The sequence below is a fragment of the Carassius auratus genome, chromosome 14 (genome assembly GCF_003368295.1).
Source record: "Carassius auratus strain Wakin chromosome 14, ASM336829v1, whole genome shotgun sequence".
Lineage (NCBI taxonomy): Eukaryota > Metazoa > Chordata > Actinopteri > Cypriniformes > Cyprinidae > Carassius > Carassius auratus.
In genome coordinates, this window is record NC_039256.1 from 9,065,031 (window position 1) to 9,087,703 (window position 22,673).

At 39.7% G+C, this 22,673-nt stretch overlaps 1 protein-coding gene across 1 annotated transcript; it reads right to left on the reverse strand.

Annotated features, from left to right (window-relative positions):
- Positions 1-264: 264 nt before the first annotated feature.
- Positions 265-21,964, reverse strand: rps6kal (ribosomal protein S6 kinase a, like). The gene is made up of 22 exons (XM_026279791.1): positions 21,708-21,964; positions 18,095-18,151; positions 16,940-17,056; positions 15,753-15,834; positions 15,589-15,669; positions 14,939-15,018; positions 13,895-14,001; positions 13,655-13,692; positions 13,221-13,363; positions 11,402-11,472; positions 11,126-11,214; positions 10,976-11,040; positions 5,614-5,716; positions 5,396-5,520; positions 5,199-5,321; positions 4,813-4,902; positions 4,563-4,721; positions 3,349-3,510; positions 3,184-3,260; positions 2,802-2,919; positions 2,532-2,672; positions 265-1,972 (listed from the first exon to the last, which is right to left on the reverse strand). The coding sequence occupies exons 1-22, from the start codon at positions 21,771-21,773 to the stop codon at positions 1,844-1,846; spliced, it is 2,223 nt and encodes a 740-aa protein (XP_026135576.1). The 5' UTR covers positions 21,774-21,964; the 3' UTR covers positions 265-1,843.
- Between the last annotated feature and the right edge of the window lie 709 nt (positions 21,965-22,673).

Here is a 22,673-nt window from a genome sequence, read left to right on the forward strand (position 1 = left end):
ATGTTATATTAAGTCCCATAAGACAAGTGCAGTGTCATCTCTTGTATGAGATGAGAGCGAGGAGGAGTTAGCCTTCAGTGAAGAGCCAATGACAGGGATCTACTTATTTTTGGTTTGCATGAGTGCTGACTATAACACATCTATCCATTTCTAAAACCTTTTGACCATTTTCCACTGTAATACAGCGTTCACATATAGCACTTAGTTTCATCTGGTTTGCTGATTTGCAGTCGATCTTGAGAATGAAATCACAGAAGAAAAGCATCATGTCAATAATGTTCTTTAATGTCAATATGTACATCACCTGAAAGAAAAATAAAGTTTTAAAAATAAGTGAAATAAATACAATATGATACAATTTCCACAATGTCTTTAAAAAGTGTTATGGAATATTTTGTCCCTCCATCTGGAGCAGAGAGATGCGGTTTCGTGGATCCAATCTCATCTACATTCATCCACCTCATTCGACTTTATAAATATAGATTTACTTCACCTTTTGCTCATGTACTTCCCATTCAACAAAAGGCAAAGAGCGGTCCGAGACGGGAGCAGACGAGCCTCAGTGCAAATGTGCTCAAGGATCCACACACACACACACACACACACACACACACACACGACGAACGAGTCTATGTACACCGAGCCGAGGAGACGTGAACACGGAGAGCTTCTGAGGTAATGCCATGTGGATCGAACACGAACGGGACAGGAAGTGGCTAACAGATGGAGAACAGTGAGACATGTGCAGGTCATAACTGTATCCTGCCTGTTTAAGGACCGTTAAGATGCTTTGCACAGTCAAACTGATGACAATTCGCTGCATTTTCATCTCATCTGCTTCTCGGACAATAAACTCCCAGAATACAAACGTCCTGATCATTCACTCGTCCCCATGTCATCCCAGATGTTCACGTCTGTCTATCTTCAGTCACAGAGAAATGAAGGTTTTTGAGGGAAACGCTGCAGGATGTTTCTCCATATAGTGGACTTCAGTGGTGCTCAACGGACTGAAGGTTAAAAACGCAGCTCAGAGAGCTCTACATGACCCCAGCTGAGGAATAAGGGCCTTATCTAGACAATTGGTCATTTTCAGATATATATATTATTATATATACAGAATTTTAACCTTTAACCAGGAATACTGGGCTTGCTCTAGCTCTGCGATGCACGTCTTCACATCACATAATCCTGCTGGAAAGGTCACACTTCATTTAAAAACTCTTCATCTTATCTTCTAATCCAACTCTAAAACCATCTGACCTCATGGTTTTAAATTCTTCTGTAAAGGGTATGACTTTCTTTGTGTGTTTGCTCTGTAAACACTGAGTCGGCGCTTCTGCGTCACGCTTGACCTTTCCAACATCAGCTAATAAAGACACGCATCGCAGAGCTAATGCTAGCCAAGCATTTGTGGTTAAACAGTGTATAAATATTAATTAATTCAGAGAATGACCAATCGTTTGGCTAGATCAGGTCCTTATGTCTCGGCTGGGGTCGTGTAGAGCTCTTTGAAGCTGTACTTTGGACCATTGAAGACCACTATATGGAGAAAATCCTGGAATGTTTTCCTCAAAAACACACTATTATATTCGACTGAAGAAAGAAAGATGACATGGGGGAAGGTTGTATTTCCTGTAGCACATATTAGAGCATTCAGCCAAGATAAATCCTGAAATGAACAGGAAAAAGGGCTCGATTGTCACCGAATGTTCTTAATGGTCCTAGAAACAGGTTCTGTATGAGGAGACCTGGGTGTGAAGCGGGATGGAGAGATGGAGCTGGTGTTGTTCCCTCCACCCGAGAGAAGCAGAGGGGCGCTCCTGAAGAGGACACACTGAGCTCCTCAGGACATGTCTGTAGACGTCAGCTTCTTCATGTTCCTGCGCTGGGCCAGACCAGAGGCGGCCACCGGCTCCAGAACCGGCTTACACGTCTTGTGGTTCAGAGCCGAGTACGTGGCGGCCATCGCTCCCTACGAGACACAACACACTCATACGCCATATGGAAAAACACTCAAAACCGACTTCTCCCCCAAAACATTTATTCTTGATTTTTAACTACTTGAAAATGTGACAACAACATGATTTAAGTAACTTTTTTCTTAATTAACCCTGGTTAAAGAAAATCCTACAGCATTGCAACAATGTTAAACCACTTGTTAAATATCTTGCAGAAACTACAACTACATATTGCAGAAACTTGTCTTAAACATATTATATGTTCAGAAATATTGGAAAAATGCTTGCACTGATTTTATATAATAGTAGTTCAATAAACAGGAAGTTAAAATTAGATTGCATTTTAAATATAACATTGACTGGTTCTGCTCAATTTCATAGACGAAAACCAGTCGGGTAAAACCACAGCAGAACTGTTTTGTGTTATAAACTATTTATAAGCATGGTGGCATTATGATATCTGATTTCTGTTCTGTTATCATGGGCATATTGTCTAACACATATATTTGGTGATATTTATTTTCAAAAATCACAATTCCTCGTTTCTATAAACTAGAACTCTTGTTGCCGTACCTTGACCAGGTGAGGCGCCTCGTGGCGTGTGAGCTGGAAGTGTGGGTTCTGGTCCCGGAGGGCGATCCAGGAGTGTTTGAGCACCTGTTCAGCGGAGTATCTCTGGTGAGGGTCCACGTGCAGCATGTGAGACAGCAGATCCTGCACACAACAGCAGCTCCGGACTCAATCCATGAGGATTCATACATGTAGCACAGAGATCCAGCCAGACACTGACTGCTCTCCTGCACCAGACACACATCTGACATGAACACATGAGGACTGCTCTACCTTGGAGGAGTCGGACACCGAGTCCCAGTTCCCTCCGCTCAGGGAGAACTTCCCACTGCCGATGCGCAGCAGGATCTCCTCCGGCGTGTCGTTGGGGCCGTTGGCGAACGGTGTGTACCTGAACAGACAAACACACTCACATTCACATTCATTCAAACAAATACAAAACCTTATCTGGATCGTTCAGAATCCAGCTCCCATGCAATGAAAAAAAAGTAATAAAAATGTAATGCGTCCCCAATATAGAAAAAACATGTAATGTAGATGAAACACTACTAATTTGGAATAGCTTGTCTTTCTCTGCCCCATCAAAGCACGTGTTTGTGTTTTGTGTAGTGTTTTAATGCATCTTCACTGTCAGTAAGAGGAGAGTCACACAGACCCCGCCAGCATGGTGTAGAGCAGCACTCCCAGACTCCAGATGTCACAGGCGGCGTCGTAGCCCTGCCTCATCAGCACCTGCAGCACATCACACACACGTGAGCGAGACCTGTGTGTGTGTGTGTGTGTGTGTGTGTGTGTGTGTGTGTGAGCTGCCCGTCCTCACCTCAGGAGCCACGAAGTTAGCCGTGTAGCAGGGCGTCAGCAGCAGCCCGTTGTCTCCTCGCAGCTGCTTGGCGAAGCCGAAGTCACAGATGCGGATGGAGTCGGGGTTTCCTGAATCGTCCATGTAGAGGATGTTACTGGGCTTCAGGTCCCTGTGCACCACCTGCAGGAGCAGATTATCACCACATCAGCACCTCTGCTGCTCAGACTACACTGTGTCCACACTACCACACAGCATTATAACCACTGCCACTGAAATGCACACATTCACAGTATATAATCAAAAACTAACTCCTAAAACATCTTAAAGCATGCAAAATCTCATGTAGAGACTTCTGTGGAGTTATCAATCATGGGAGCACTGAATATTAAATATGAATATGAAAAGGCCGTTAGCGTATTCTAAAACATGCCCCTTTTAGACGTGCACTCTAGTCATTTACTAACTGCATGTTTTCTTTATAAAGATAAAAATAAATAAATAATAAACTAACACTAGCTTCAACAATGTTTCTGTTGCTCTCATTTGTAAGTAGCTTTGGATAAAGGTGTCTGTAAATGACTAAATATAAACGTGTTCACGCATTGAATGAAAGTGGGGAGGAGTCTCATTTAAAAATGCTAATTCAGTTAGCAAAACAAAAGCAACCATTAAATGTTAAAAGATAGTTCAAGGAATGATCTTTTTCAGTACAGCATGTTTAACAGGATTACTGTACTTCATTAATAAGAAAGCATGTTTGATTAGAACTGATAATAATAAATCATAAAAATGAAGAGTGTTTTAGTTTATGACTGAACAGTAATTCACAACTGTGACCACTAGAGGGGCCTAATAACTCTCCTGCAGTCCTCTTCACTAAACTGGACATGTCAACACAGCTAGATTTCAAATGACTAATTTGACTCTTCATACAAGCAAAATGCATGATGATCTCTAGCTGTGAAGAACATGTTGTCTGGTTTAGAATATACATGTGATAACTACTTCACTAAACTATCATGAAGAAGTGCCAGAATGCTCACAGACATCTATGACTGTGATGACAAAATAATATATATATATATATATATTTTTTTTTTTAAATATCACTTTGGCAGCTCTGCTTCTGTGCATGTAGAAAGAGCAGAAGCAGAGAGGGTTGATGGTAACCCCGGCTGTGCCTGCTGTTAAGTGTGGGGTGTACAGTACAGACCGGGGCGGGCGTCTCTCACCCCCTGGCAGTGCAGGTAGTCCACAGTTTTGGTGATTGTGAAGAGCACAGCGCTGGCCTCTCGCTCCGAGAAGAACTTCTGCCTGAGGATCTTATCCAGCAGCTCGCCGCCCTTCATCAGCTCCGTCACCAGGTACACGAAGCGGCCCTCGTCGTACACCTGTCCCACACACACACACACACACACACACACACAGCTGAGTGAGCCGCACACACAGCTGGAGAACAGAGATCACACCCGTGTCACTCACGTCCTTCAGCGTGATGATGTTGGGATGCTGGCCGTATCTCATCAGGATCTCGATCTCCTCCGACGGGTCACGCTTGCTCTTATCAATGATCTGTGTGACATCAGAACAGTGCAGACATTACACTAGAGCCAGCTGCTATAAAGACTCGAAACTGCCACCTGCCACAACTTCATTGAGTAAACATTTCTTAAAAAGTCTGTGATATATATCTGAAGTCCTCCTGCACACTCTCATGACAGATTTCTTCAAACCAAAGTTCACGGTTTAAATACAATATTATGAACGTAAAAAACTCCTAAAAGCTAAAAGTGACTGAGCAAATCCAATCTTTTTGACTAGACGGGGGATTCAATCCCAGAACTAGACAACAGGTATTAATGTCTCACCTTCACAGCAAACTCCATGCAGGTGACCCTGTGTATGCAGCGCTTACAGATGGAGTAGGAACCCACGCCGATGTCCTCCTTCAGCTCGTACACGTCTGCAAACTGAGCCGAGCCCCCGTGCATCTGACACACACACACATATATAAACCACACACACACAGCTCACTGAAACACACACCGATAGATGGGTGATTTACCTGCACTATGGGGAGAATGTTGACCAGCGGGGCACTTCTGCTTTCCTCCAGAGAGACTGGAGCTACAAAACTGAAGCCTTTGAAGAGCTGGTGAGCGTTAGCACTGGGAGGAATACCTGGAGAATCTGTCCACACACACACACACACACACACAGCTCAAGCAGGAGCATCTGAACACATTCATCAGCGCTCGCTCTCGTGTGCTCTATCCATCGCACCTTTGGGAGTTTTGGCTGTGAACTCTGGGTCGAAGCAGAAGGTGTCGTCTGGTCTCCCTGCAGCAGGTTTGAATGGAGGCTGAAGTTCTCTTCGGTACAGTTTCTACAATCACAAACAAACACATGATACTCCTAAAACACTGAAACTGACACACACAAACAGATAACGGCTGAATTCAACAAGAAGCGGCATTAAGAACCCATGGATTCCTCAGTGTAGCAGCCACATCAAATGAACAGAAAACCCAGTTACATTTTAACTAGGGATGCACCGACATGAACATTTGGGCCAATATCGATAACCGATAATTCCTTAAATATGAAAGCCGATAACCGATATTTTGGCCGATAAATCCAAATCCACAATTGTCCATCATTTTTGAGAGCCTGATTACCAAAAAAAGTCTCACCATTAAAAGGCAATAAACACTTAAACAAATCAAACACAAAGCAACCTATAAATGTTCACGATAAGACGATGGAGTGTGTTGAAAGTGGACAATCATTAAATATTGTCATTATTAAGAGTATTTGGCATTTCCAATTAATGTAGGCCTGTTATTTTCTGGCTATTATTATTAGATTACTTTTATTATTAAATAAGCATTACAATTAATGTGCTTCTCAACAATTTCATAGCGCATCACTGAATAAATGGCACGCGGTGACTCACAGTGAGGAAAATAAAACATTAGGCTATTAGCTTAGGCTACCCCTCACTGAAAATGTTTTAAAAATGTATTTTAAAACAAGTCTATTATAGCCTACAATGAATTATAAGGCTATAGCCTAAATGAAATTTACACTTCAGTAACACTTAATCAATGAAACAAAAGAGCAGCTTTATTTTACGCACCGATTTCCAAAAACAAAACGTAATACGTTTCTTCTCAATTAAAGAAATAAATTAAAACGGTTAGATATACCACATGTTAGGAGATTCATGTCTGGTCGTCTCTGAATACACTCTGTTAATGTGTGCGTCGTCAGGTGACGAAAGCACCGTCAGTTTTTACTTTCACTATCATGGTGAAAGACGTTCACAGGCATACGTTTCACACAGTTTGCACGTTGCTTGTATGATATCCACTGGCTCACCTTCAAGTTTAAAACAGAAGTAGCCCATTTCAAATATCGCAATGCACCCGCGCTACAACCCGAAAAGTCAGATGTGTCGTGGACACGCTCGGAGCGTGCTGAAACATGGCAAACAAACCCAAATCATTCACTGTTTTTTTATACGGTAATATATATAATATTATATTATCTTTATAATATTATGTTTATGACATTGCCAATTATATTATTAATGTTGTGCATTGCTGTTCAAGCTCTGTGTGCTGAAGCTGAAGAACTGAATGAACACCAATAAACTGAAGTGCTGCCATCTTATTTAACACAGGGAAACGCATCATATATTCAGTTATTTGTACAACATAAAAATAATTTTACCACTTCTGTGTGTACAATAAGACCAAATGCACACGTGAAGTCAAACTAAGTGATGTGCTAATCAGAATGTGTAACTTCTGTTGTGGATGCGCTCTTGGCTCTTCCCACAACAATGCATAAGAAAAAAGATTATGTTACATTATTTTACAGTAGCTAATAATCTCATTATAATATGACAGACTTGCCCTGCACATGTTGCAGTTCACTGTTTTTTCCTTTTCAAAGTGTTTCCAATGACATTTCAAGTAATTAAAAACCATCATGGTGAATAGGGATATGCCGGTATAAAATGTTTCTATTGCGGTTAATTGCTCATGCTTTTATCATGGTAAAGAGTATTATCGCCATATTGAAATTTAGTAAAAACAAAGTGCTCATAATACAGTATAACAGGTTAAAAAACTTTATAACAAAAATAACTGAACATTTAAATACAATAAAACAATACAGAAAAATAAAGTTAGAAGTTTTACATAGATTAAAGTGCAAAAGAACTATAAAGACCCATAGGTATCACTTTACAATAAGATCTCTTTAGTTAACCTTTAACATTCACAATGAGCAATAGCTACATTTGCTTTGTTAAAAAATACAAATCTTAGTTCATGTTAGCTCATTAAATAACACAGCTGAAACTTTAGATTTGAACAATGTGTTATTAAATATTAGAATACCTAAGATCAATGAATGTTCAGATTAATTATTCATTGGCAGTTTATGTTAACTAAAGAATTACCTAATGTTAACTAATGAAGCCATGATGTAAAGTGTGAATGAACAAAAAAGAATCAAAACTCTAGGGCATGTTTCAGTCCAGATTAAAAAAAAAAAACAAAACAAAAAAAATGCATAGTCTATTAAGTCTGAATATTTAAGTATTTGGCTGTGATGAACACCACTGCAAATCCACACATTTGAATGGCTATTTGAATACATTTTAGAAAGTAGGCAGCTGCTTTACTTATGGGGTTTCCAGAGTAAAGGCTGCTTTCCTGCAGTTTAGCGCCATCTGCTGTCAGGAAGGGACTGTGCTTTTATTCTGTGTGTCCTTCACGTTAGGCTTGGGCGGTAATACGGTAAACCGCGGGATCTAAAAATAGCAACGGTATCAGTTCCAATACCGTCATACCGTTAATAAAAAAATATAAATAAATATGCACTTATATAGGAGACAATGATTAAATATTAAATATAATTTATTTAATGCCTAAAAATGTGTACGCGTGGTTGTCATCGCGTGACAACGAGACGAGGAGAAAGAGAGAGGAGGGGAAAAGATGGCGAGTTGCGCACCGAGTGACCTGGTCTCAAAAAAAAGAACATAAATTCTGCAGTTTGCCAGTATTTCGGGTTTCGACCGAACGAGAAGGGAGAGGTGGTAAATAAGGATGAGGCTATTTGCAAATTGTGCCCTCACGAAAAAAGATGACTCTGGACTCCGCTGCAAAAAAAAAAAAAAAGCCGATGCAATGTCAGGTCCTGTCGGCACTGGCAACGTAGAGGACCGAATCGGAGCTGAAATAACAGCCTACTGTTTAGAGCCAGTTACTCAAGGAGACGAGGATCCACTTCATTCATGGAAAAATGCTGACTGGTGTTTTCCCCAGATGTCGCGAGTGGCACGATAGTAGGCAAGCACACCATCGGAGCAGGTTTTCAGCACCGCAGGCAAAGTTGTCGGTCCACAACGTGCCCTAGCGAAAAATCTTGACTAGATTGTATCCCACTTGCCATTCGTTCCTATTAGCACTGTTTATTTTTTATTTAATGGATTCGGGTATTTTTATTTGGTTTTCATTAAAAACTATTTTGGAAAGAAGACTGGAAAGAAGTTGTTTTTATTTAAACATATTGCTTTTCAATAATTTTTAATTATATATATATATATTTTTATTATTCAACTCTGGTTGAGTGTTGTGGGTCCATTCGCTCTTTTTTTATAAGCTGCTCTTTGTTATTAAAAGTTGTTTGTGCAGTGTGATTTTTATGGATGGGCGTTTTTCCGCAAATATCATATTCAAATAATTTTTAGCTCACAAAAAACGAATATTCGAATATTCGTTTATTTAAATTAAGTTTAATGAGACAGACGTTATTTTTCAGCAACATTTATTGTTTCTGTCATTTTTGAATTACACAGTGTTTTGTAGCTGAAAAACTTTAACAATGCAAACAAACAAAAGTATCCTACAGATTAAAAGCAAAAAAAAAAAAAAAAAAAAAAAAAAAAATGAACAAAGAAAAAACGTAAAGCAGCCTGCAGCAATTATGCCATTGTACAGAATGTAGCTTACACTTAACTTTTAAACTGTCTGCAAATATATTTTGCTTTTTTTTCTATTGTTTTACATGTTCTTGTTAAGAAACACTGGCATGTAAACATGATCGGGGGAAAGTCGGCTCCTTAGTCTGTTAACAGTAAGGCCGGCCGTGGAGAAAACGCGCTCTGACAGCACAGACGTTGGCGGGACTCGCAAATAACTGTGTGCTAAGCGAATAAGTTTTGTGAAGCGCTTCGTGTTTTCGTTTCACCACTGAATGGGATCCTCATCTGGAGGAATACATGGCTCCAGCAAGAACTGTTCACACTCGTCTCGGCTGGACTCTCTGTAATCATCGCTGAAGAACTGGAGAAGAAGAAGATCTTTTCCGACGAGTGGGCATTGCATCATCTTCATCGTTGGTGACGCACCACTCGCATCAAGGAAAATGTTCTGATAATGTTCCATAAAGATTTTTTTTTCTTACTTCTCTCATGTTTTCATCGAGAAACCGGAGATTTTTGTGCCGAGGGTCTAGGGCAGATGCGAGAAGAGGAGTTTTCACTGCATTCTCCAAGTGTTTATTCGTTGCTTGAGAAACGCCGGAACAATGTTCTTGAATTCAGTCACTTTCTGTGATTATCCACGGCATATTTGAAGTACTGTAGAAGACCGCAGTTCTTATTCATTAATTAATTATTTTTTGCTTTCATACATCTTCAAATATGCCGTGGAGAATCACAGAAAGTGACCGAATTAGGTTTTATTGCGGACTTTTTTCCCTTTTTTCTTTTCTTTGTGGCAAGCAAAAATGTCGAAATTCGAATATCATTTTTATTTATCGAATAATTAGAGCCGAACGAATATTATAATAATAATATCTGTGCATACCCCAAGTGATTTTATTGATTTGTGTGCGCATCTCTGCGCAAAAACTGTTCTGTATGTTTATGTTAATTTAATTATGTTTGACTATTGCTATTTGTTGCTAATAAAATTTGTTAATATTGTTGTGCATGTCATTTTGTTATTGTTTCAGTATTAGTGTTTGGTATTCAGTTTCTGAATGGTTTAGGCACAAGCCAACAGTTTGGTGATGCTGCCTCAGCCTTACGTCATATTTTTTTAATTATTCACGGTAATACCGTATACCGAGGTAAAATAGGGAGGAGGTTTGACGGTATCAAAATTTGGATACCGCCCAAGCCTACTTCACCTGTTCCTCCATGTGCTTCTCATGTGCTTGTTTACTTCAGAGAGCACATGCCTTTCAAGCAGCATACAGTAGCAGTGTTGAGCATTTTGACCAGTTTATGGGAATAGTATTCTTAAAATGCTTTATTAATTCAGAATAATTTGTAATATATAATTATTCACATATTTAGAGGTGCCCACAATAACAATATTGTGCATATTAATTACCGTGATACATCACATTACCGAATACCGGCACATGTCTAATGGTGAACAGTGTGCATCCGAAGTGTCTCTGCAGGAAATAATGCATTATTTATCGGCTCTAAGATATCGGCTGAATTCTCTTATCGGTTCAAGAACATAAAATGTATATTTATCGGCCGATATCGATATGGTGGCCGATATATCGTGCATCCCTAATTTTAACTGAAGATTATGAAGGATACACTCACATTCCAGTCGATGGTGGAGAAGAACGCGTGTCGTTTGATCTCCTCCACCCCGTCAGGACCGGCTCCTGAAACAGAGTACAACACAGTCTGATCTATTACAGTTCAACAGACCCTGGCCTTGTGCTTTCATTCACACATCAGGGGACTTACCTAAACGGTTTGATGGATTTCTTTTGAAGAGCATTCGTAAAAGACTTTGTGCTTCCAGACTTAGAAACTGTGGCATTCCCAGCTTTGCTCTGAGGTGCAGGAACAAACAGGAGAAGTCACAACATTACCAGCCTTTTATGAGCACAGTCATCGTGATCACTAAACACATGGACCCTGCTTGTTGTCTGTTCCTCAGTTTGCCAGTCAATCTCATTTCTATCTGGAAGCCTTGACAAAAGATTCGACCAATCAAGCATCACGTAGACAGACACTTACTTAAGAATCATGTTCATAGTCTCGTTCCTGTCTTTTCCTTGGAACGGTAACGTGCCGGTCAGCATTTCAAACTAGGGGAAAAGACAAAACATAAATAAATAAATCAGCAACTATCAAAGAAAGCAAATCAACCAGACATTTACCTGGGTAAGTTATCAAAGCACAATGGGAATCCAGTGTGTGACTTCAATGCAAATGTGCTCTTTCAGTCAATTGACTCAGTACAACAGAGATATCATGTGTCACACTAAAGACACCTCAAACATCTCTGTGCTTTTTTTCTGTCCAGACAGTGGAGGTCAAAAGAATTCACGGCAACTTTCTTTACTATATTTTCTTTAGTGTTAAACAGAAGTCATCATGCCGGTTTGGAACGTCGTGAGGGAGATGAAATCATGACAGAACTGTCATTTATGGGTGGACTGTCTCTTCAATTCAGTAACAGCAAGACCAGACCATGACTGAGGCAGCCAAACAACAGAATTACACTTATTTATTCTGAAAGAGAAATTCAAACTTTAGGAAACAAGCCAAATTGAGTCAAATTCTGCCAGGGGGTACTATATGAGGAATTTTTTTTTTTTTTTTTTTGGTCTAAGTTTAGCCTAAATATGGATTGGAAAAACAGCCGATCAAATTTCAGCAGAAAATAACTAAGAGCTATCATGAACTGAATGTCATGTAACTGTAATACGCATAGAAATGGTCCAGGTGAAGCAGTGTACTGAATTTAAGAAGCGCATTTACATGTTTACTAACAGCACTCCTTCAGTTCCCTGCATGCATTACCAAACACCAGAAATTTCTAGCAATTTGTTTGCTCCATATCAATTATGCCATATTCACTCTTCAGGAGATCAGGCATCTGGAGACCTCAGGTGAGAGAACAGGTCCATACGACAGATACGATAGATAACACACACACGTTACACTCCCATATACCTGAAGTAGGGATGCACTGATACGAAGATTTTGACCAATACCGATACCTTATATATATATATATATATAAAAAATATTTATATATTTATTTGAAAGCATATAACCGATATGTTGGCCAATAAATCTATATCCAAATTTGTATATACTTTTTGAGGCCTGATTACAAAAAAGGTGCCATCAAGAAGATCCCCATCCTAAACACTTCAACATAAGCAGCTTAGTTTGAACAGTATACAATTTAAAAATAATTTACTCTCCTAGTACGCGATTTCATCATAAATGTGTTAAAAATAAATAAAATAATGCATTAATAATGCAAACAAGTCATCTCATGTTAAGTGTATCTGAAGGAAATAATGCTTTATTTATCATGTTTAAGATATCGGCAAAATTTTCTTATTGAGCTGATACCGATAACAGAAAGAAAAAAAAAGCATTTATTGGCCGAAATCAATATGGAGGCCAAATATATCGTGCATCCCTAATCTAAAGACTGACTGATACTCCATGTTTTAATTCAATACCTATTATTGGCATGTTAATGTGAACGGTAACCGATACACATAACCAATATTTATTCTTTGTTTACAATGATAAAACAGTACTGAACAGAACATGTATTTAGTTATAATGCTGTTGAGACTGTAAGTTCCTCCTCTCCATGCAAACACAAAACTACTCTTATTTCTACGTACAGTGGATGAAATATCAGGAAAAGTATCGGTTAAACCGATTATCGGTCGATCTGTAGTTATACGTGCCGACATGCTATCCATGTGCACCTTGTTCCTTGTCTACAGAGAACAGTGTTGCACATATAGCTTTACATTTTCCAGTCATGCTCATTACAGGAGAGACATATTCATTAAGGTCCTACCATTAAGACTCCGAGAGACCACCAGTCAGCGCTCTGCGTGTGACCTCTTCTGTTGACCACCTCAGGGGCCATATACTCCACAGTGCCACAGAACGAGTACGCTTTCTTGTCCTGATCTACCGATTCTTTACTGAGCCCAAAGTCTGGAAAAGGCACAGCATCACATCTGTCACATCTGCATGAGCAAGCTACAGCAGGGGTGTCCAACTCTGCTCCCGGAGACGCTGTCCTGCAGAGTTTATCCAGGATTACTAGAAACTACAAGCAGGAGCCGACGGCCCTCCAGCAGCAGAGCTTGACAAACCACCCCATCATGACACAAACACACCACACAATCATTATAGAGGATCAAACATTACACAATAGACTGATATCTACATGCACTAGTTCAACAGACAGGAAGTGATGTGTAACAAGGGGACAACGGTGCGTACCTGTTAACTTGATATGTCCAGCTTCATCAAGCAAAATGCTGAAAATTAAGACCACATTTCTCCAATACAGATACAAAAATACATGAACTAAACAAGAGTCAACACACAAAACCTCTCGATAACGATCTTGAACATTGGATAAATCCGTTCTTATTTAATAAAAGATCAAAGGAGAGGGCAGGAGAGAGCCAGAGACGGAGACAGAGAGACAGAAGCGGAGAGGTGAAGGGGGTACTTTACTTTTCAGGCTTCAGGTCTCTGTAAACAATGCCTAGGTTGTGTAGATGATCCAATGCAAGGGCCAGCTCTGCAAGGTAGAATTTCACATCCTCCTCTGTAAACATAACCTAGTAAGAACTGGACAGATTTACTCTCGCATCAAAGAACACACACAACAATATAATGCACAGCATCATCATGACAGAGATAGAAATGAGCCAAATTATTAATTTGCAACAGGGTGGGGGTAACAATTAATGCACACTTAATACAAATAAACAAAAAACTTTTTTATTAAAGGCATTTACTGTCACATGAGTGCACAAGTCTCCACATTATTAGGTGTTTGCATGCACTAATTCTGAATGAACTGAATCCAATCTGATCTCAGAATCAGGTCTGTTTTTATGAATCCACATGATTACATGTACATTCAGGAACAGAGAAAACAAATGTGATAATGTCACTTCTTGCTATAGATCAAAAGAGCTTTTTTAGCCAAGATTAAATATTTACAAAAAAATCTTAAATGTCCTCCACGGAGCAGTTCATAAGATGTACATAAACATACACATACTTGTAAGACATAAGATGTAATTAAATATGCATGAGGTTTTTCCTCAATCTCTAATGTAAGAGTTAATTCAACTAAACTTGTGCCTGGTGGCGACTGTGCACATAAAACAACATTTGCATTAAAAAAAATAAAAATAAAGTACAGTACCAATAAACAAATAAACAGAGAAACCAATTAACAGAAAATAAAAATTATATTAAACGCAAACAGCTGGCAATGTACACAGACTGAAGACCTGCTAACAATCACTGAGTAAAAATGAATCCGTTCTCATCTGTGGATCCAAACACAACGACTGCAAAATAGAATTACTTTCTGCCCTCTTTTTCCAAGAGGTGATATCATTACAGATTAAAAACAGAGGTGTATTTTGCATACAAAATTAATCTGTGTCCTGCATTAAAAAGCATGCAAATGAACATAAGAAAATTGCACTCTAGATTAATTTCTGGGTGATTTGGGCACATCATTTTTGAAGAAATGCTTACCTCTTTGGATAAACGAGTAAATACATCCCCACCCCTGAGAAAATCCAGAATTAAATAGAGTTTCCCTTCTGTCTGAAAGGCTGTAAGTGGGAAAAAAACTATATCAGAGCAGGGAATTATGGGAAATTCTATGGAAATGTCACTCATATCATGAAAAATAAATAAATTAAGCAAGCAAAGGAACAAAATTACTTTTAAACTGTCCCTTTAAGTCTATATTCGTTGCACATAATGGATGTTTTTCACATATATTTAAGTATATTTTACAGTTTCAATAGAAGAAGCGTTTACACACACACACACACACATACACACACACACTGTCATAACAGTACTGCTTCATAAGAGCCACATTAATAGAGTCACTGGGCTCAAGTGATGCTGAAAACTTCTATTCAAAGCAAGCGGTCTGGACAGTGTATATTTCACCAGAATGGGCTGAACTGATCACTGGACAGACCTGCACACAATACTGATCAAACCAAGATCAAGTTTGGTTTACTTTACTGACATTACGATCTGAAGGAACCTGCTGAGTTTGGTGACAGCACCATCTACAGGTCACAGATTTGTTTTTTTATACACTTCAGAATCACTTAACCTAAAATAATGCCTTTCTGTCACTCAGGAGGTTTCTCCAGGAGTCTTACCATAGTGCAACTTCACAATGAAAGGATGATTGACCTCCACCAGAATATCTCTCTCCATCTTGGTGCGAACCCTGTCCCTCACTGCAACACAACACACACAAACGAGGAATAAACACGAGTATATCATCTCAGACGTGTGTGGACAGATGCAGACGCTCACTGACCTTTTAAAGATGCCTTCTTGAGCACCTTCATTGCATAAAGCTGACCGGCATCGGGACCCATCAACTTCCTCACCAAAAACACCTGAGGACAGGACACATCACATGAAAACAAAACCGGACTGCTTGAGACAGGGACAGACGCTAAACAAACAGGTCAGGTTTCACAATTTTTGTTTCTGCAGGGGAACATTAACGCACAGAACAGCTGGAGAATGGGACACAGTCCAGAAACCCACACCTCGCTGTTCTCACGCTTCAGATCTGCATGCCACGCAAAACAGCACACAAGTTAACTCCTGTCCTGTGCTTAAATAGATTAAAAGCGAATACTGGAATTGTTAAGCGGAATAGAAATCTACATGTCTCAAAGATAAAGCACAGAACAGGACTCAGAGGAGAAACAGCGAGCGGTCAGACACCGGGGTGTGAATGTCTGTGTGAATGACAGGAACAGCAGCTGTCCACCGGAGAGTGTTTGCAGCTAACGCTCTGATGAAGCGATGCTAGCAGAAATGGGCCAGAATCTGCGCAGGACTGATCCACAGACACCAGGAGCGTTCGGTTACTCTCATACAGCCACACGGTTAGGCTTCTAATGCTGCTGAACTCATTTATAGTAATACTGCTAGCTGCTAAATGCACAGATAAAGTACGGAGACTGAAAAAAAGAAAACACTTAACACCAAAGACAGATTTAAGACATTATGCCTGGACACAGGGGTCTCGCTAAACTGAACACAAGTAAATTATTCATTGTCTTTGGGTGCATCAAACAGAAAATCAAAACATTTCAGAGGAAACGGCTCTCCTCAGGTAAAACATTTAAGACACGAACCCAAGTGTATGACTATATTTTAATGAACACAACAAAAATGAGACCAACTGATTTCTGCTTTTTGAATAATATTTAAAACTTGACATCTGACAAAATTATTTGAAACTTCAATAAATCAAACCTGGAGCTGAAAATAGCACTTTAATTTCTATACTGTAAATGTCTGAGATATACTGCCATTATTATGTCGCTGTGTTTAATAGTTTTTCAGTCATCTTGGAGTCACAGTAAGACTGCTGCAGCCACTGCATTTACAAATAAATCACTCAAAGACAGATGCTCTGTTCTCCCTGTGATACAGAAAAGGATAAGTTTACACAGTTAACACATGTGAAGAGAAAGAATCACAGACCTTCCCAAAGGAGCCTTGTCCCAAAACCTTGAGCAGCTCAAACTGGCTGGGCTCGGCCTTCTCACAGCCCTCCTTCACATGATGAGTGATGGGGATCTCCTGATAAGTGCCCTCGTCCTGCGCGCACACACACACACACACGCGCACACACACACACTTCATTCAGTATTATTCGAAAACTCATAACAATTCAATCAAAGCTTGTGGTGAGTGGATGTGGGTTTGTAATGGCCAATGCAGATTTCTTCACCAATTTACATGCAGTCTTAATATTTGGTTAAATAATGCAAATACATTATTAACTGTGGCTTACGTTTCCAAATACTTTGGTGCCTCTGTATATATTTCACAATTCAACTTAATAGTAAATAAAATGAATACCATTACTCCAGCAAAAAAAATATTTTAAATAATTTAAATTAGACTTTTCCTTGACTATCTTCTATACATAAATAACTATGGTTATATTTTTAACTTTCAACATTACATACTAATATAAACACTGACATTTCAGATACCGGTGACATTTTACAATTCTATTTCAAACCAAAATATAAATTTATATCCTAATTAATGCAAAATTCAAACATCTCAAAGACAAGTACTCAGAGTAATAACATAAGAACAAATACATTACAACCAGGAACACAGTAGTATTAACCATTAAAAAATACAAAAACCTAAAGAAATCAAAAATAAAAATAAAGCACTGCGTAGTTTTCACTGAATAAATTAAATATAGTTTAATCATTGTTAAACAAAAGTTATTTAAGTGCAGTGAATGACTGTCTTTTGTGTCTGGAAGGACCTCAAAGACACAGACATAATCAAGTTTATTAAGATGCTGTCACTTTAAGACTGAATGCACAAATAATAACATAATTTTGTGAGATGTGACAGAACTGAGTATGTGTGCAATGTCTGAGAGGAGATTTCAGTAGTGCACGAGTCCTGAATTGAGTTCTCTATGCATCTTCTCACACTTAACTGACTTGTACGCGAGTATCCTGCCAACACTTTTAAACACCTGCCAATTATAAACATTCATGATGACGATGGGTGTATAAAAGCCCCATGTTGAGACCCTGATCTCCAGTGAGTGGAATGATGGAGCGATAGAGAGAGAGAGAGAGAGAGAGAGAGAGAGATACTCACACAGTGTGTGTAGGAGTCCTCCTCCATCGGCTCATCCATCATCTGATGCCCATTCACCTGAAACACACACACAAACACACACAGCACATCAGGCTTCTCACAGTACAGCAGCACCACACAGCACTAGCTCTCATCAACAAATAGCCCCATATTTAAATATTTGTGTCAATTAACTTTTCCCAATAAATCTATTTTATAGTTGGTCAGCAGCAGGAAGCATGAAGTGCTCTAACACTTCCTGGTATATGGCTGTGTTGACCTTTGACCTCAGAAAACACAGTGGACCAACACCAGCAGATGACATGGCACCGCAAACCATCACTGACTGTGGAAACTTTACACTGGACTCAAGCAACGTGGATTGTGTGCCTCTCCTCTCTTCCTCCAGACTCTGGGACCTTGATCTCCAAAGGAAATGCTAAATGTACTTTCATCAGAGAAGATAACTGTGGATCACTCAGCAGAAGTCCAGTCCTTTTCTGAAGTGAGACGCTTCTGACGCTGTCTGTTGTTGAAGAGTGTCTTGACACAAGGAATGCGAAGCTGAAACCCATGTCTTGCATACGTCTGTGTGTAGTGGTTCTTGAAGCACTGACTCCAGCTGCAGTCCACTCTTTGTGAATCTCCCCCACATTTCTGAATGGGTTTTGTTTCACAATCCTCTCCAGGGTGCGGTTATCTCTATTGCTTGTAGACTCTTTCTACCACATTGTTTCCTTCCCTTCGACTCTGTGAACAGCCAGTCTCTTCTGCAATGACCTTTTGTGTCTTGACCTCCTTGTGCAAGGTGTCAGTGGTCGTCTTTTGGACAACTGTCAGGTCAGCAGTCTTCCCCATGATTGTGTAGCCTACAGAACTAGACTGAGAGACCATTTAAAGGATGTGCAGAAGTTTTGAGTTAATTAGCTGATTAGAGGGTGGCACCAGGTGTCTTCAATATTCAACCTTTAAAAAGTTTCACTTTTTAAAAGGAATTAGTGAAATAAATAAATTATGATTGATGATTTTTAATTATATGACCAGGACCTTTAGATAATTTTCTATAGCTTTACTTTTTTATCTTGCATCTAAACAAAAGTATTCAAGAAAAATCAAACAGGCTAAATAAAATGTAACAATCTCTTTAGTCTATTCATCCCCAAATAAACGGATTATTAAAACTACAAAAGCAGTTCAATCAAGAGCAGAGTGATTCCCTCTTTTCTTTTGTTTTGATTAATAAGACAGACGGCTGCTATAGTAAGACTTACAATAATGCACGGATCTAATGTTACACTTCAGAAGATTTCCCCCAAACACTAGCTTCAGACGTAACAGATTATGTTTGTGTGAATACTGGACCGAGACCGATCTTCTGAGATACTGTTATTCTGTGTTCATCAGGATTGAGTGTCATCTCAGAGACGTGTCTTCATCAGGACTCTTCTGATGTGTCAGCGTGATCGTATGACTTGTTTTCGGTTTATACACGCTAACAAAGCTGAGAAAACTCAAACTCTGCTGACGCTGGTCGTCTAAAACCTTTACGTTTTCTCAACTTTTTATATTTTACAGTGTTGTATGAAGGCTAAATACAAATAAAAGGTGAACTTGAATTTATTTGTACCGTTTTTATTTCTAAAATATTACAGTTTTATAAGAGGAGGTTTCATGGACTTGGCAAATTAATTTTTCTGAAGTTTGTTGGTATGGACATCTGCTTCTTAGAGAGTTTTTTTAAATCTATTGTTCATATTGATTTATATTGTTCTGCAGAGCTCAAACTCAATCCGCTGACAGAGGCTTCTGCTCGTCTGTAAACCTGGATACCTCTGAAAGAAGTAAAGTGTCTCACAGTGACTCTGTTCACCTCATCTGCTCTGAGTTTGGGTTGTTTGGGACAGTAATGTGTCGTGGTTTGTGGTGAGAGGTGGATATAAGTTTACCTGAAGAGCTGGACACAACAACAACATCATCATTTAACATTAAAAAATGAACAAACTGAGACATACATATTAGTATTGTCATTTCACACTGAAAAATATGGGTTTATTTTACAATAAAATAATACTGCAAGGATAACATGTATTGTGTTTAATATTTGTATAATAAACAAATTAATAACGGTCACATTTATATCTCAATCATTTTGGGGACCAAATTTCCCATCCTTATTGTTCCCCAATTTTTTTCCTCAAATCGTTTAATTTTATTAATCAGAATCAAATATATATTACATCCCAACCCCAAACTGTTATTGTACCATGAACAGAGACGACTAGAATACACAACCGCTGTGTTCTCATGTTAGGTGTGCGTCAGACACTGGATGAGATGATGATGATGATGATGAAGAGTCGCTGTATTATAATGTTTCTCATCTCTCAGTAGATGCAGCGCTGCGGTGTTCACTCCAGATATTACAGAAACAGAGAACATCAATGCAGAGAAGATCTGGTTTACATCGAAACCAAGCCGTTCACACAGAGCACGTTTATCACAGTTTCTAGAGAGACATCTATCACCGCTGCACTCGTCTCTCACAACAGAGACACATGTTCAGAGACACATGTTCAGAAAGACACATGTTCAGAAAGACATGGAAAATTAATATAAGTTCAACTTTCAGAAAACATGTCTCAAGACTTTTCCCATCCCACTGCATCTCATGTCTTTAAATGTAAAGTACTCTTTGTGATTGGTTTTCGGTCCTTTGCATGAAACTATACAGTTTTGTTTCTAATTGTTTAAGCAACATAATTACTTATATGTGCTTTATAGACCTTCTTTTAAACATTATGCTCTCTTTTCAACAGTAGTGGTGTTATTGTGAAGCGTGCATCAGTGATATCTCTCTCTGTGATCTCTCGTGTTATCAGGACAGAAGACAGAAGCAGATCAGTACAAGAACAACAGCTGAACTTCTATTCTGAATAAGAACAAGCAGTTTAACAGGATCTCCTATCTTCGGTTTGTTACTCATTTAATTTTAGAGCTGTTTTGTGGCTTGGTTGTTGTGTGTGCTTTCTTGTTTGTTGTTTATATGGGAGTCTTTTACCGAAGACATTTCTATCTCTGGTTGATAGATAATACAGTGTTTTGAATCTCTGAATCTTGTGTGTTAATGTTAGAGAGATCTACAGACAGATAAACAGCAGATGAAGCTGTATCTGACATCTTCTGTCTGTCTGACTGCGGGCTCAGATTGATCCTTGCAGATATAAATCAGATATAAATGAAAGAGAGGAGACTCTGTGATGTTATAAAGCTACAGCTAACCTTAATTTACACTGACATTCGCGTGCACGCGCTTTAGTCATGACTCATAAGAGAATCCGATCAACAAGCGCAGGCTAATCATCATCATCATCATCATCATCTTCATGCTCGTGTTTACACACCGCAGACACATGACGTCACTGACTGAGCACCGTTCGCTTTAGTGTTGTGAAGGCTTGACCAGCAGCATAATTATCAGATGCTAACGGCTAATGCTAACGCTGTCGTCACGCGAGTCTCCACACTGCGTGCGCGCACCCGCGCCGCTCGCATCACCGAAAACACACACGAAACAGCGGTTAAAGGCACCGAGGATCCGCCACGGCCGGTGGACGCGGTTATATGTGCGACATACCTCGCTGCTGACGCTCTGCACCTCCATTTCGCGCGAGGACTCCAGCGCGGGGCCGAAGGACGTCATGCGGTCGACCTAGACGCGTGTTCCGCGAGGCATCTCCGCGTTGTGTGTGTCCGTTAAACGCGTGTGTGATCCAATTGACGCGAGCGATAAATAACGTGCGGGACACTGCTGCGATCCTGATCTGCTCAAATATGGCTGTCTCTGCGCGCGCCCGCTGAAGACGCCAGCGCTGACGTCACGGTGACGCAATCCCGCGGAGGATTTCCCCATCGAGGAGCGCGAGCGCGATCCCTTTAAACCAACACTGAACACACGGAGAACTATGGAGCCAAAAGAGTATCAATAAAGATAAATGCACACACTACATTCACATATGCACATATAGGATTCATACATGCACACACATAATTCATAAATACACACACAGGATTCACAAATGCACACAAAATTCACAAATGCACACACAAAATGTAAAAAGCACAGAAGATTCACAAATGCTTACAAAATTCAGTGGCTCAACACACAAATGCCTTTTTTTAAACAGGGAATGATCTGCAACCAATCAGATATCTCCCTTGTTTGAGCCAATCACAAGAATGCACCTCACGTGGGGGATTGTTTACTTATAAGCCAATCAGCGAACGAATCACTTACCTCACGCAGCCGGCTACTCACTTTGCGCATCCAGACACCCACTTTGCGCAGCAGGAGACTCACTTTCCGCAGCGAACGACTCACTTTCCTCACGCAGTGAGCGATTCACTTTCCTCAGCGAACGACTCACATTCCTCACGCAGCGGCATGGCCGCGGGAAGTGGGGGTGCTGCAGCACCCCCTAGTGACGAGAGGGAGATAAAAAAAAAATGTAGGCCTATTAAAATATTTTGCACAATTTATAAATTCCTTATGAATATTTTAGAAAATGATTTTGACACACGCAGTCTATTACGTATATTTTGG